The sequence below is a fragment of the Branchiostoma belcheri genome, unplaced genomic scaffold (genome assembly GCF_001625305.1).
Source record: "Branchiostoma belcheri isolate BF01 breed outbred unplaced genomic scaffold, Haploidv18h27 scaffold84, whole genome shotgun sequence".
Classification (NCBI taxonomy): domain Eukaryota; kingdom Metazoa; phylum Chordata; class Leptocardii; order Amphioxiformes; family Branchiostomatidae; genus Branchiostoma; species Branchiostoma belcheri.
The window spans coordinates 844,984-860,614 of NW_017804509.1; the positions used below are offsets into that span (position 1 = coordinate 844,984).

General features: G+C 43.0%; 1 protein-coding gene across 1 annotated transcript in view; it reads right to left on the reverse strand.

Moving 5' to 3' along the window:
* Nucleotides 1-344: 344 nt before the first annotated feature.
* The window catches only part of LOC109486902 (gamma-aminobutyric acid receptor subunit beta-3-like), a 34,672-nt gene continuing 19,385 nt past the window's right edge, over nt 345-15,631 (reverse strand). The window contains exons 2-9 of the mRNA XM_019790809.1: nt 13,232-13,377; nt 8,504-8,571; nt 7,074-7,294; nt 5,256-5,338; nt 4,211-4,348; nt 3,238-3,390; nt 1,523-1,728; nt 345-816 (exon numbers count right to left, since the gene is read on the reverse strand). Of these exons, the coding sequence (XP_019646368.1) occupies nt 418-816; nt 1,523-1,728; nt 3,238-3,390; nt 4,211-4,348; nt 5,256-5,338; nt 7,074-7,294; nt 8,504-8,571; nt 13,232-13,377 (1,414 nt within the window). The 3' untranslated portion in view covers nt 345-417. The remainder of the gene's footprint in view (nt 817-1,522; nt 1,729-3,237; nt 3,391-4,210; nt 4,349-5,255; nt 5,339-7,073; nt 7,295-8,503; nt 8,572-13,231; nt 13,378-15,631) is intronic.

Here is a 15,631-nt window from a genome sequence, read left to right on the forward strand (position 1 = left end):
GTCCCAGACTGCGTCGTAATGAAGTGATTACATAGTCCAGAGAGATCACATTTGGGTACAACCTCTTAGTGCAAAGTTCTTGGGACCATTGTGGTGGTCATAGTTTCCGTATGACTAAACCAAACACAAAATAAAAACAACAAAAAAATCACTGTGTTTAACGGATCTGCTCAGTGCAAGAGACCACTTCTTGGCGCTGAACAAAGTTCGATTTACCGGAACAGCATCTCTTCTCCACCAGAAGCATCAATGCTGGAGCAAGTCCGACTCACTAACCATGAGAGTCCTCCGGACTGACCCAAGTAGAGCTGTAGAGTAGGGCTGCTCTGGAACTTCCTCTACTCTTTTCTGCGACCTCAATAGTCTTGATCCACTCACACCGGGAAGGACCCTCTGGTAGGAGGGAGGGCCTCGCGTTTAAAACACGAAGTAGTGTCGTCTGTACATGTAGACCGACCAGTACACGAAGTTCAGCGCGATGAACAGGGTGGGGAACATGACTCTGGAGTACTTGTCGATGTTGTTCGAGTTTTTGATCTGAGGCCGTCTGCCGTACAGATGATGCAGCATGGTCGACACGGCGCCTGCGAAGGTTGATCTCTGTTTGCTGTCGTCGCCGTCGTCCATGCCCGTATCTTCCCGACGGGGGGTCTCCGCGAACCCGGGCTGTGACGTCAGGAACGGCCCGTGTGACGTTACCTCCTTCTGGGTAGCCTCGTTGACGATGTCGACGCGCAGGGTGTGCTGGGAAGACACGCCATTGAGGCCCCCGACGCGGGCTTCGACGTCATGGCAACGGCACACGTGACACTCCGACTGGGGAGGGAAGGGGCAGAGAAAACCGTGTTAGAACAGAAAAGTTATAATAGACAAGAGTTTACAGTCTGACTGCCATCTTATTTGTTTACCGGGGTCCAGCAGCCGACACGGTCTCAATTACCGTCCTCTTTATTTATTAATTTCCGTCATATTTAAACAGGGTAACCCACTCAGTGATGGCACTGCTTTTCAGTGGGACAATTTGGTAATAAAATCCCCAGGGAAATACTGAATTGTCTACAGCCGGGTGTCACTGAAGTGAGAAGGCTGTCATCCTAACCGTGACTTAATTTGTATCTCAAATTTAATAATCTCGTACTCATCATCATCAGCAGCATTGCCTCGTAGTCCGGGTAAGTACTACATCTTAAGGTAGTGCCACTACATTCTAACGTTTTACAACTCAACTACATCGTCGTTGACTATTAAAAAAAGTGTGGGGTCGTGTGGCGTAGCGACAAAGTGCTCGACTCATAACCAAGAGATCCCGGGTTCGAGTCCTGACATGCCATCGATCTTGTGCCCTTGGGAAAGCCTCTTTACACGACTTTCCTCACTTCGCTCAGGTGAAAATGAGTATCGTACTGCCCCCTGTGTTAGTGGTGGCATTAATATAAGTTGAGAAAACTTGAGTGTGCCGTCACCACGTCTTGTGATTACATGTTGCAATATAAGAAAAACAACATCTAACGTTAAAAGTTACCTGTCCCTGCTGCCCCTGCAGGCTGGCCTGTTTCTTGGCGATTCCGACGGAGCTGAAGTTGACGATGGCGTACTCCAGAAGCGCCGCGAACACGAAGAAGAAGCACATGGCCAGGTACACGTCGATGGCCTTGATGTACGAGATCTTCGGCAGAGACTCCTTCGCGGCCGAGCTCAGCGTCGTCATGGTCAGAACCGTGGTGATACCTGTGAAATGAGAACATTTATAGTAATCTCCAAGCAGATGTTTTGGTGGCCGTAAAACACAGTATCAAATTGGCCAGGCAGCATCCACTAGCCAGACAGTATCATTGGGTTGAGTGGCCAATGGATACTGCCTGGCTAATCTTTTCTGGACAATGGAGACTGTATAATGGATGGGTCGTTTGAGCATGACGTCGCAGTATATATAGATCGCCGCCATGTTGGTGAGTATCTAGATCCAAGATGGCACCCATGATGGCAGGTAGCAGACAATGATGGTAGATTAATCAGTTAACCTAATTAATGTGTTCTCGCTAAGCTATACACCAGGGGAAATGTATATGTGAAAGTACAGTTAATGTTAACGTTAAGACATTTCTCGCATCTTGATGTACGGGATCTTCGGCGGAGACTCCTTCGCGGCCGAGCTCAGCGTCGTCATGGTCAGAACCGTGGTGATACCTGTGTGATGGGGACAATAGGTCAGTAGACTATGCATCAATTAGTGACTGTTTTGAAAGGTAGCAAACTCGTACCGAATTTTCGACGTCCACTGTACGTCTTCATCATGGAGTGACCTAGTCGTAGAGTGTCGTGCAGTGGACGTCAAAAATTTGCGGGTACGTGTTTGCTACCTTTCAAAACAGTCACTGATTGATGAATAGTCTACTAACTGTTAATCTTACGTGCCTGATGAACCTCTTCAACGAACAATAGGACGTCAGAACTTATATATGCCGCCGCCACTGCCACCGCGTGGCTACTAGGTAGATCCAAGATGGCGCCCATGATGACAGGTAGCAGACAATGATGGTAGATAAATCAGTTAATCTAATTAATGTGTTCTCTCTATATATAATACATCAGGGGGTATGTGTATGTGAAAGTAGAGAGAATGTTGATGTTAAGACATTTCTCGCATCTTGATGTACGAGATCTTCGGCAGAGACTCCTTCGCGGCCGAGCTGAGCGTCGTCATGGTCAGAACCGTGGTGATGCCTGTGCGATGGGGACAAAAGATCGTTTGTATATGGCGTCAAAACTTATATATAGGTCGCCACCTCCTCCGCCATGTTGCTTGGTAGATCGAAGATAGCGTCTTTGATGGCAGAAAATGCTCATTGTTTGTTTTGAACCATTCTTTATTCACAGGAGGCTCAATTCGCCCTGCGTCCTGCGTCCTCCATACGTATACCCATCCCCAAATCAATATGGCGGCGATTGCCTTAGCCATGTTTCTGTACAGTGACGTGATGTGCCTGTTGAACATTTCAGACATCAGTTTTAGAAGCTTCATTATTTTCACATGACTTGACAAAGTGAAGTGTCATTTGTATTTTTTTAACGATGTTGCTCAATGCTAGTCTGGGTGCCATCCTATTTGTTTGCCGGGGCTCCCATATTCGCTACCTGACAACTTCTTAGGGAAGGAGTATGGGAAACCCGGCAAACAAATAGGATGGTACCCAGATTAGCTCAATGCAAAGCAACATGACAACTTCTAGCACTGACCTAGCGTGACCCTTGCGGGAACTGCTTCCGGGTTGATGAAGAAGCTGACCCAGGAAGAGATAACCAGTAAGATGGCGGGAACGTAGGTCTGCAGGATGATGAACACCACGTTACGGTGGAGCCGGAAGCTGAACGTCAGGCGAGGGTATTCTCCTGCAGGGAACAACGAAAGGACAGGTTAAAATCTCCGTGAATATTTTGTGCCATTTTCTGGTACGTTTCAATAGTTCTAAGTGTTGTGGCAATCATTAGCTGGCATGCATTCCAGAAAGAATGACTATGAATCCTTTGGACCCAAATTTACTGGAAATTTGAATTAAGTGTCAAAGGGTGGTCAATTCGATGAATGTTGGACATCCAGGTAGAACATTACGTGATACAAAAAAAGAACAAGATAAATACAGTTACCGTGCACTGTGTTACAGTGTGCTCCATAAATTGCAATTATATCTTGTTTATATCAGATAAACGAACGCAAAACTACGTTGCAATCAAATTGGCCAAGCAGTATCCGTTCGCCACTCCCTGGCAAATGGATACTGCCTGGCCATTTTGATACTGTCTTTTGCCACCCTAAGATCAGCTTGTAAATTATCTAAGTACCGGTTTCGTAGTATCCGTGGTTAGACATCCATGGAATAAGATACGCACGTACGCAAAAAAAAAACAGCCTCATGGAAAATCATATCCAGTTGCTTGAGTAACTGCTTTTTGGAAAACGTCAAACTACATTGCAATCCATCTAGCCGCCATGCTTTAAAACTACCAGTGCCCCAGAATAGCCTCCATAGCATACCAAAAACTGGGGGGTTTGGGGTCTTCAGGGCCTTTGGGAGCTTTTATGTGCTATCTTTTTATTACATATAGACAACATAGCCGACCTGGGTGTATTACTCCCTTAACTAATAATAAAACAGCCGAAGACCACCAAATCCCCAGCGCTATAAGTCTGCTACGGAGGCTACTTGAATACCAGTTTCGTAGTATCCGTGGTTCTCTGACGTGGTGAAGCCTCCGATGTCGAACTGCGCGATTTCGATGTCCTCCAGGCCGTGGATCGACGCGTTCCCGTCTTTCCAGAGGAACAGCACGTCTTGTGTGGTGTAGCCGTCTGCGGGAACATGGCAGGTTAGGATGTTTTGTTTTATATCCCAACATTTCATGACTAGATGTGGTGACAGCACACTTAAGTTAATAATATATCAACGTATTTTATGCCGTCACCAACGCAGAGGACGAATACAAGACAATACTCATTTTCACAATCTGTGGCAGGCGGAACATCAACAGATATCAATTATGCAAATGATGACCTAATTTGCATAATTAATGTGAACATTCTGTGAATCCTTATTGGTGAATGATGGGAAATTTATACCTCGTAACGTGTAACTTACTTAAGGTATGCATCGCTATGCATATATCATGTTAATGTACAGGTATTTGCATAATTGATGAGGACGCAGCAAGCCCATATTTCATGGAGGTATGAGATCTCGGAACTCTTGTTTTCACTTGAGTTAAGTGAGGAAAGTCGTCGTGTAAAGTGCCTTTCCCAAGGGCACAAGATCGGTGACAAGTCAGGACTCGAACCCTCTTGGTTCCGAGTCGAGCACTCTGTCGCTACACCACACGGCCCCAGCTCAGTCAGAATGTCTACCGGCTCTGACTATTATCAACATGGTCTTCTTTAGTGGTGGTTTATAGCAGAATATTGAAATAATATGGTAGATAATCGGCCAGGAGAGTAAACCCACGGTAAGGGTAAACTTATCTCTTGGGAAATGAGACCCTCACAAATTAACTTCCTCTTGGTTGATTGTATTTCTTTTTAGCCAGCGGGGTTAGCCTAGACCTGTTCAAGGTAGGTGTTTTCTACTGCGGGAATGGAATAGTACATTCATAATGCGTCCCAAGAAACCACATTGACCACTAAAGGAAAAAGGAATATTCCATGTCCATGATGTTGCATGCTTATCTAAATGTGACTTTTGCATACATGAGAAGCAGATACTTACAGCTCTCATACTGTAGTGTGCAGTTCTGTTCGTCCAGAGGGTAATTCCGGAGGTCCATGTTGCAGGACACCTTGGCGGTTATTCTAAAGAAAATAAGCAACAATTGTAGAGTACACATTCGTGAAATCTCTCAATACTTATACTATATATATCCTTATTCGGATAGAGCAAATATCCCACAAGGAATATTATTGTAGTTTCCTCAAGTCGTTACATTTGCTGTGCATCTCACAGTGTGCAGTTTTAAAGGAATTTGTTTGGTGGCGCTTACGATTTACCATCTATCCACAAACATATGAAAACCTACGCAGACGTTTTTTCAGACTTTATTACCTTCGCCAAGAATTGGAGAAGGTTATGTTTTCCTGGCCGTGTGTGTGTGTGTGTCTGTCTGTCAACAGCATAAGTCGAGAAAGCTTAGATGGATTATCTTGATATTTGGTAGATGGGTAGGTCTTGATGAGAGCTCGAACTGATTAGATTTTGGGCCCCCTGGCGGCTTGTCATGGTACTGCAGCTGAACTTCCGGTTTTGATATCTCATGATCCAGACATGCTAGGGTGACGAAATTTGAATGGCAGGTAGCTCTTGTGCTGGGGAAGAAGTGACGTGAGTTTGGGCCCCCTAGTTGCTTGCTCTAGAACTGCAGGGGGGTTTAAAGGACAAATGTTTAAAGGAGGATAACTCAAGAACCGATTGATGGATCATCATGATTTTTGGTATGTAGGTAGCTTGAGTAATGCTTGACATAATGATATTACAATTATGCAAATATGGATGTAATTTGCATAATTAACGAGGAAATTCTATTAATCAACTGCATTCCATGATAGGAAGTTCAAGCTTGCGACATATGTTATTAACAACGAGAGAAACACAGGCAGATATCGATTATGCAAATGAAGACTTAATTTGCATAATTAATGAGAAAATGTTATAATTGCATAGTGGTAACTGCCTGGAATTTTATACTTGGGGTGTTTGAAGTTTAGTTAATTTAACATAACTTATTCAAATAAGGACCTCATTTGCATAATATATGAGGAAATGCTATAATGGCATTCTTTGTTAAAATAAGACTGTTGGTGGAGATCATGATCAACAGATATAATTCATGCAATTGCGGATCCTATTTGCATAATCAGGGGGATTAATACATTGTATATAAGTTCTCATTCATAAAAGCTAACATCATTTGGCGAAGGTATGAGATCGTGGAACTCTAGTATTTTTTTTACAATGTAGAAGTTAACATGCGTATAACTCTTACTGTTTCTAACTGTTTTACAAATAAGCAATTTAGCCTCATTCGTCTTCTCCTCTGTCTTTATTCCTCCTTTGAGAGAGCATTGAAATGCAGAGGAAAACCATGTTACTGTTACGAAGAAGATACCATCTCACTACATGTGTTCTAGCAATCCTGCTTTAAAGGAAAATAAAATGTATTCCTATATATATATGTTTTGTCATCTCGTACTCTAATTTCTTTCATTCCCCCTCCAGCCACAAAAAGTGTAAAACACGTAGACTTTGAACACAATTTACACATTCTTTATCTTTGATAGAATTAATATGCCTTTGGCAAAAGGTACTCATCCGTCCATCCATTCATTCATTCATCCAATCAGTCGAATTTGTTCATAGTTTAGGTATAAATGTGATCATTTAATTGTATATCGTATTTCACTTCAGGCGTTCAAGGGTGCTAATGTATGATCTGTAGCTGTGATAATAAAGATGATGTAATGATGATGTAAAATAAACCATTCATTCATTAATTCATGCATTCATTTATTCCTTCCTTGCTTCTTTCCTGACCTCTGTCCGTACAGCACGGTCCCGTCCGGGTGCAGCCTCAGCAGCTTGTTGTCCACCGTGACTTTGTGCAGGAATGCCTGTTTGGAGTTAGGGATGAACAGGTCGGGAACCCACAGCCGGTCCGACAGGCGCCCGTCCAGGGTCAGGTTAGCGTCGATGTCCTCAAAAGCCAGGCGGTTGTCCTGCCAATACTGTCGCAGGAAGATCGTCACCATGTAGTCCTGGAGGAACGGAAGGATGAGCGAGTGATCGGACGAATGAATTGATTGATAAATGAAAAATGACGAATTAAATAATGTATGTCTATAGGGACAGATTAGCGTTGGTGCTCTTAAAGGCTAGGCCCAGGAAGATCGTTACCATGTAATCCTAGAATAACGGAATGAATGAGCGAGTGAATGAACGAATTAAAGAATAAATCGTGGGCGTCCGGGTCAGGTTGGCTTTGGTGCCATGGAAGGCCAGAATGTTGTCCTAAAGTACTAGCATATGTAAGCATCAATACTGTATCGAAAAAAGAAGCTGCGTGTTGCAGTACCATGGCAGTACAACTGATTATTTCAAAACAAAGCTGAGTGTACAGAACTTCACTTCAGTTGAAGATGACTGCTTTGTTTCCTTTGACTCTAGTTGAGTCTGAAACATAACCCTACAGAGAGGCCTGCTTTGTCGATTTATCGGGGTTAAAGTCCTCTCCAATCTTCCCGAGTAACGTCTGTCATGTGTTGAATACGTGGAACATGATTTAGCACAGAGAACGGAAGCGTAACCGTAGGGATGACTGCCGCGTCGACATGATTTAAGACCTGAACCGTCTGCCTTTCATTTTCTGTGATAGCTCTGTTTGCATTTCAGTCATTTCTTGTACCTACATGATAAATGGATGCATTATATAGCCATCAAATATTCCTGCGTTTGATGTACCATTTCGCCTGGAAGGTCCCAGAAAGAAACCTGTATCATTTATTCATCTTGGCGTATATTTTCCGCATGCCCTACGAGAATAGTCTAAGCTTGTTTGGGTCAGCATAACTGTCTGGTTGCATCGACTGAATTTTTACGGTTGCCCAAAGACAGGGAAATGTGATAAAACAAACTGCTAGCTGCCGGTTAACTGTGAAGGGGATGAGTTACACAGAATGACGGTTGTACGCAGAATCTTCAAAAGGCTCTGCGGTATCTTTGTGGCTTATAAATGTGTTGTTTTTTTCTTCTGGCATATAAATTGTAATTTCTAACTGTACTCGGTCCAACTTCGGTTGCTTGCTTCCGGACAGCGTCTGACAACTATGTTCCATTGTCTCCCCCTTTGTGGTCTGTGGTTAGGGAATTTCCCCACCCATGTGCAGTCACTCAATGTATTGTAGGAACAAACAGACACGAACAAAACAAGACGTTGCACACATGGAGGCGACGAGGTGTTGACTTACCATGTTGACCTCTGACACCTGGTCAATACTGGCTATAGACATGCTGACTCGAACGACCACCGGAGCTCCTGAAGAGGTGAGAAAAAGAGTTTTCTTTCTATTCCAACATTCATCCCAAGATACGCCGATGGCGGTTAGGCATCCAGGTAATACGATACGCCAAAAAGCAGTAACTCAAGCAACTGGGTATGGTTTTGGAAACGGTCAGACGTTTGAGCTAGTATCCACTACCTTTCGTCAGTGACTGAGAGACCAGAGGAGAAATACAGAAATGTAGTTTGTGCTTATAAACCTGCATTTCCCCTCTAGTCTCTCAGTCACTGACGAAAGGTAGTGGATACTAACTGAAACGTCTGACCGTTTCCAAAATCATATCCAGTTGCTTGAGTAACTGCTTTTTGGCGTACCGGCATCACAAGACATGGCGACGACACACTCAAGTTTTTTCAACTTATTTTTATGCCGCCACCAACGCAGACAAACCTACTTATTTTCACCTGAGTAAAGTGAGGAAATTCGTATTAAGTGCCATTCCCAAGAGCAGAAGATCGATGGCATGGCAGGATTTGAACTTGGTTCCGAGTTGAACGCTCTGCCGTTACGCCACACTACTATCATCTCGTAACTACGAGTACCCGCAAACAGTCATCATGGTCGAAGCAATTATGTCTCCACTAACAACTACGGCTAGTACGTAACAAGATTTAACGTAGTCTCCGGGAGACTAACTAACAATGCATAAAATAGTAAACCCTGGCGAAACAGGGAGAATAATTGGCCAGGGGACTGACTCTCCTGGCCAATTATTCTTCCAATTTTTTCATATTTCTGCGATCCGTAACCCCGTAAGAAGATCTGCTGGTATACTAGTAACTGATCTCGAACCAGTTCAGTTAAAATGAACCATTGAGGTTTAAAAGTCTCCTTGCAATTGAATGAACTCAATGAATGATTGAGATACGTTTCCACTTGTCGTGACAGAGAAGACAGACGGTACAAGTACATGTATGTGGAGTACGTGCAGGTTCATTGTACCACGAAAATTCTCCTTCTCGACTAGTACAATAAATTTGGCTTGGACCAAGGCTTAACATTCCGTCGTAAGAACTGTAACCCTTTCCAGTAGCCTGCATATATACCATCACCTAAGGCAACGTATTTTCTTGTTCCTTTTTTTTTTCAAAATCAGACAAAAATCAATGCGCGCGTGGATGCCATCCACGTAACGTATGCTGCGAAAAGTCACGGCGACCAAGTAACTCGGCAAATATTACATTGTAATGAATCTGCTATGATAAATATGCTACGGGTCACTCGTATCATCTCACCACCGGGACATACGGGGCTACAGGAATGGGTTTTCGGCCGAGGCTTTGAGTTAGGAGACCATCTGCGGAGTTACTTTAACAAGAAGAATAAGAGAAGAAGGTCTCCCGTGCTCTTATGCAGAGCGTAGGGTGGTGCCCATCTCCATTTCTGTAGCCCTTGGGCAAAACACAGTTGTGCAATGCATAACAGCAGGAGGCTGGTCCGCTGGTAGTGCTGTGTGTTTGAACTTCCCACACTCTTTCTCATACGTGCTGAGTGCTAAGCAGAGAAAGAAGTGTGTACTATTTTTAAAGACCTGGCCGGGGTTTGAACTCATGACCTCCCGGTTACAAAGCGAGTACTCTACCAATTGAGCTATTGCACTGGTACAACTTCAACAAAGGAGAGTGTTAATCTTCATGTCGGAAAATGAATCGGATACTGCAATTCCAATAACCCTTTTAAATGGATCTAAACAGATTTGAGCTCAATCTTCACTTGTGCTGTCACCTGACGAGTTGACCATGACCTCATGTCATAAAGTTCAATGCCAGCACAGATGATTTAGAACTTTAGCGCGCCCCTTCCAGCTGTGCTTGTGACCCGGAGACAGCTATCATCTCTCTCCTAGTTTAGAGTAATCTTATACACATTAGCCTGTAACGGGGGACGATATCGACTTCTTACGAACTTTGACCCAGCACCGACGTGCTCGTGGCATTTGGGTCAGAAGGCTGCGGAAGACCGAATGATTCGGACAAAATTTTCGGCAATCCTTTGAGTTGGAAAACAGCTTGGAATAACCTGGCTGAAAATCTGACTGCTGCAAGAGACAGATCAGGCCAGAGACAGCTCTCCATCCTCACTTCTACCTTGTCCCTCCAGCGGCCAGAAAAAGGTAAAGGGACGACGTAGGTAGGTAGTTATTTCAACAACTGGGATGGACGTTTACGTTGTTCCTGTGAACAGAAAATGTTTGCTTTCCAACAGGTTGTCGCATGCTGGCTAACATACACAGTATCTGATTGCACGAGGGATTAAAGATGCCATCTACATCAGGGCATGTTATTACAACCATTCCCCAACAGAGACGGGGGGCGCCACAGACTTTCTGCAACCTATGATCCACTGCTCACAGAGCCACGTGTGTTATCTGCGTGACGTCACGGAAGCGGTGGATTGCTCATTCCTTGACAAAGACTGGAGTTGTACAGTTGAAAATTTGGGTGAGTCCAATTTGTTGTGTTGGAAATTACAAATTAAACTTGCTTCATAGTATCTGATGGAGTCAATCAGTTGTTATGTCTTGGCTTCAGTCCTTGATAGGATGCAGGCTCAGTTGAAGCGGAGGATTGTGTGATGATAGGAATCATACTACAAGACGAAATCTCAATATTCTCAATAACGTGGAACCGAAAAGTAGTATCCGGACAATTGCCGGATCGCTATCACTAAATAGAGGTGAATATGAAAGTGTGCATTGAGATCCTTGTCGTTTTTCTAATGTACCGTAGCAATGCGGGCGTAATAACTGTTTTAAAGTCTACAAAAAGTTATTGCAAAGATTTTCGTACATGTGGGAAGGGGTTTAAAAATCCAGCTTGGAGTTAGTGTTGCCAATTCTTCTGATGATAAGAAAACAAAGATAGACTAGACGCCAAGTCCACATCATTGCTCTATGATGTAAATAGAAGTTTATTGCGAATTCATGCCCGGGGGGGGCTAATTGCAGGTTACAAACATAAAAGAACAATGAAACGTAGTATAAAATAGCTAAAATCTACATGATAAAAGGTAGATGTCTAGAGCTATAGCTATGTCTAAAACTATGTCTAAAACTATGTCTGATGTAGTGCGTGTTCATTGTGGCTATCTAAGTGATCAATCACTACCGTGAGTAGCGTCTTTTCTCTATTGCCGCAAGTCACAGGGCGGAGAAGCTCTTGAAAGCCACCTTCAACATACAGGAACTTCAATGAGCTACTCAAATTTGACAAACGAACCACGATAGTTACCGCAGATTACACGAATGCATTAGGGGATGGATACGGATGAGTACTGAGAGCACACTGCTTCATTTTGTTCTGCTCATGACAAAGGATGGTACGTTTACTTTTAAGAGGTTCTCTTTTCTCTCAATAATGTACAATATTCAAATATAACTACATGTACAGACATTTTTGTTAGAATCCAATCGTTTCTTTTTATAATATCTTGATCAATACTGCCGGTATTTATTTATTTGTTTCAGTTCTTAATTGATTGATTATTGTATTCAACTTCTATATGATAACTCGTGTTTTGCTTGCTTGTATTACGTATTGTCTGGTGGCGGTATGAATATAAGTGTATCTTGAGTGTGTCGCCCCCACGTCTTGTCACTGGATGTTTTTGTAATATAAAAGTATGTGGCTCCCCCGCACGTAATATTGTGTCGCCTGTCCACATCAACGTGCCGTCCTTTCAAGAGTTATACAGCATTACTGGAAGTCTCTTTGTATGCAAACAGCTGCGCGCTATCTTAAAAGAGCCGTTACCCAGACCTACTTTCATTTCTAGTTATTGCAAAGAGATTCAGAGACAGCAACGCATCATTTACTCCATAAATTTTGCAACTATCGCTTCTCTGCTGCGTATGGAGCATAGTAAAAGTGGTTATCCTAGAACTTTAATGTACAGGGACATGAAAGGATAAGGTGCTTCACAGGCTGGCTTTTAGTTTTGTTTCATCCCACATATTGTTTGTCAACGTTATATACATCACGTAGACTTCAAATTACTGACATCCTTTGAAGAGTATTCCATAAGACTTGGACATCCGCAACTTTGGTGGTCTACAAAGGTCCATCAGTGTTGATAATGTACATGAAGCACTAACGCGCCCACACATTAAACCATGCAAGATGTTTAGTCCTCGACTATATAAAGTATTGCTACCACTTCTTTCTTATTTCTCATGAATACAACTATACATTAATTAAATGCAATTCAGTGTCCCATTTATGCAAGACGACGTGAGCTAATGGGGTTTACAGCATAGTAGATACACTTTAATTTAGTGCAGAGTAAGAATAGTAAGTTAATGGAGTGCATAGTTACTGCCTTAGACCATTTAGCCCGCCCCCTAAAGTTCCCCAATAGGGGCTATATGAGGGTATAGCCGGGGCTCATATAACATCTCAGAGCCCAGGCAAAGATGAAGATGAAGAGTTACCATAGTTAGTATGTAAGCATAGTTTAGTAAGCACAGTAGGTACTTATAGTTAATGGAGTGCATAGTTAGCATAGTACGTAATGGGGTGCATTGTCAGCATAGTAGGTGCATGTTACTTGTATAAACAGTTAGCGAAGCATATGGTGAGCTGTTAGCATAGTAGATACATGTAGTGTGGAGTAGATAATACAACAGTTATTCCTTACCGCCGAAGTTAGGGCGCAGATGTCTGTCGTAGCCTCTCGAAGCCAGCATGTGGTCGATGGTGGACGGGCTCTCAATGGCGCCGTGGTCGTCCGCTCGGACACACAACCTGGAAAACACGTTTGAAATATTATGAAAAAACTTAAAACTGTAATCCAACTCAAAATTTGACTCACCAGAAATTTTCGACTGAATCACTCAGTCTTCCTCAGCTATCTGACCCAAATGCTGTGGACACGTGATTTTTCCCACATGTGACGTCAGCAAAGTGTCAAAGGTTGTCTTAAGTCGATATCGCCCCTCGTCCCGGTAAAGGGGAATAAGGCAAACGTTTGAAATATGTTCAAAATTAAAACCAACACAAAAAATTCTCTCACTTAGAGCTTTCGACCAGTCTCTCTGGTGTTCCTCAGTAGACTGACCCAGTGAGGCTTGTACCTTTGGCCCAGTGTTGACGTCACACTGACCCATTGAAGCCACGTGACAAGCTTCACTGGGCCAGTCTACTAAGGAAGACCAGAGTCACTGGTCGAAAGCTCTAGGTGATTTTTTTTTGTGGATCAAACGTTTTAACTTTAAACACGTTTGAAATGTGTTTAAAATTAAAACGAACAAAAGTTCTCTCACCTACAGCTTTCGCCCAGTCACTCTGGTCTTCCTCAGTAGATTGACCCAGTGAGGCTTGTCACGTGGCTTCTTTGAAGTGTGACGTCAAAGGTACAAGCCTCACTGGGTCAGTCTACTGAGGAAGAGTGACTGGTCGAAAGCTCAAGGTGAGAGAACTTTTGTGTTGGATTAAAAGTTTTAACTTTAAAGGAGTACTAACCTCCAGAAAGGGGTGCTATATTTCGACAGGCTATTTATTTTTGGAAGTGAAAAATGCATATTATTTTACAGTATATAATTAAATGCCCATTTTGCGAGCAAGCCTTAAAACGCATCGAATCCAGGACAAACTCTCCAAATACCCTCAAAACTATCCCAGAATACACCACGCTACCCCATTAGTGCCTATGTTTTAAACAAAAAGTTACGTTACAGACCTCATTTCGGGGGCGATAAGAAAAATTCGTACCGTTTTGTGTTCTTTGGTATCTTACCAACCATTGCCCTTCTTGGTGTCCTTATCGCCCCTCATTTATGCCGCAAATATTGATGATGAAAAAAGCGGCGTAATCTAGTTATCTTTTTCATAAGTGGCGTAATCTAATTATCTGTTCAAGTTATACTTACATGCAAATGAGTTGAGAAACTCAAAACACACAGGATGAAACTGGCGCCCACTGTATTCGACATCATGATATTATAATATCCAAGCCACAGGTCAAGCAAAGTAAAGCAAGTAATTTCTCAATAATCAGCTTGTTAGTGTGCTTGTCTCCTACCATTTTCGCCAAAAAATGTTTATGTTGACCTGAAGTGTATGAGTATTGCGTAAGCCAGAGTTCCCGGATGTATCAATTGTGGTTCAGCATGGGGGAAAATGATATTAATATCACTTTACAAACATGCGCCGCGCAACTTGTACAAGCGAAATTATGTAAAAAGTCGGCTAGTTATGTATTCATTGCAGCATGATGTATCGGAAAATAGCACTTCGTTCTGGAGGTTAGTACTCCTTTAAACAAGTACGTAGACCAACACAGATTTGAAATATAGTTATAAGGGATGACTTACTCTTTTGAGACTCATTTTGTGGGCACGAAATCCCATGATATAGAGAACGAGAAAGCTAGGAGCATTAAACATTGGTAACTCAAAATGTAGCGCTGATTATGACAGGCCAATGGCTCCAATTTAGTCCGTCAAGTACACAACAAGATCCAACCGCTATGAATTACCAAATGTCTCTTTTAAAAAATGGCATATTTTATTACAGCTTACAACTAAACGTGTATACATACTGTGTGGCCTTAAAAATAGTGACTGTCATCTTAGCTCAAAGCAATTTTGCAACGACTGTAAAATTAAGCCATGCCCAAAGAAAGGTAGTTTTTACTTCATAGCAGCTGGATTTTGTGGTTGAATTGCCTGGCCTGATTTTCTGAATCATTAAAAATACCTACAGGGCGTCTCTGCCGATAAATGCAATTGGGCGCACATCTTTCTTTTTCCTTGAAGCACCGTGAAAAAAAATTAACGGCTCTTGGTCGCGCAAATGTGCTGATGTTGACACATCGGCGCACCAAATCCGTAGGGTGTTTTTGGCACCCAGTTATAATTAGACAATTAGCCTAAGAGGCTCGGTGAGCGTCACTCCACCGTACATGGTAGGGAAGTCGTGTAAAGTGCCTTTCCCAAGGGCACAACGTCAGGGCCGCGGTGAGTATCGAACCCGGGACCTCTCGGTTCCGAGTCCAACGCTCTAACCGTTGCGCCATCGACGATAAGAGATAGCCACC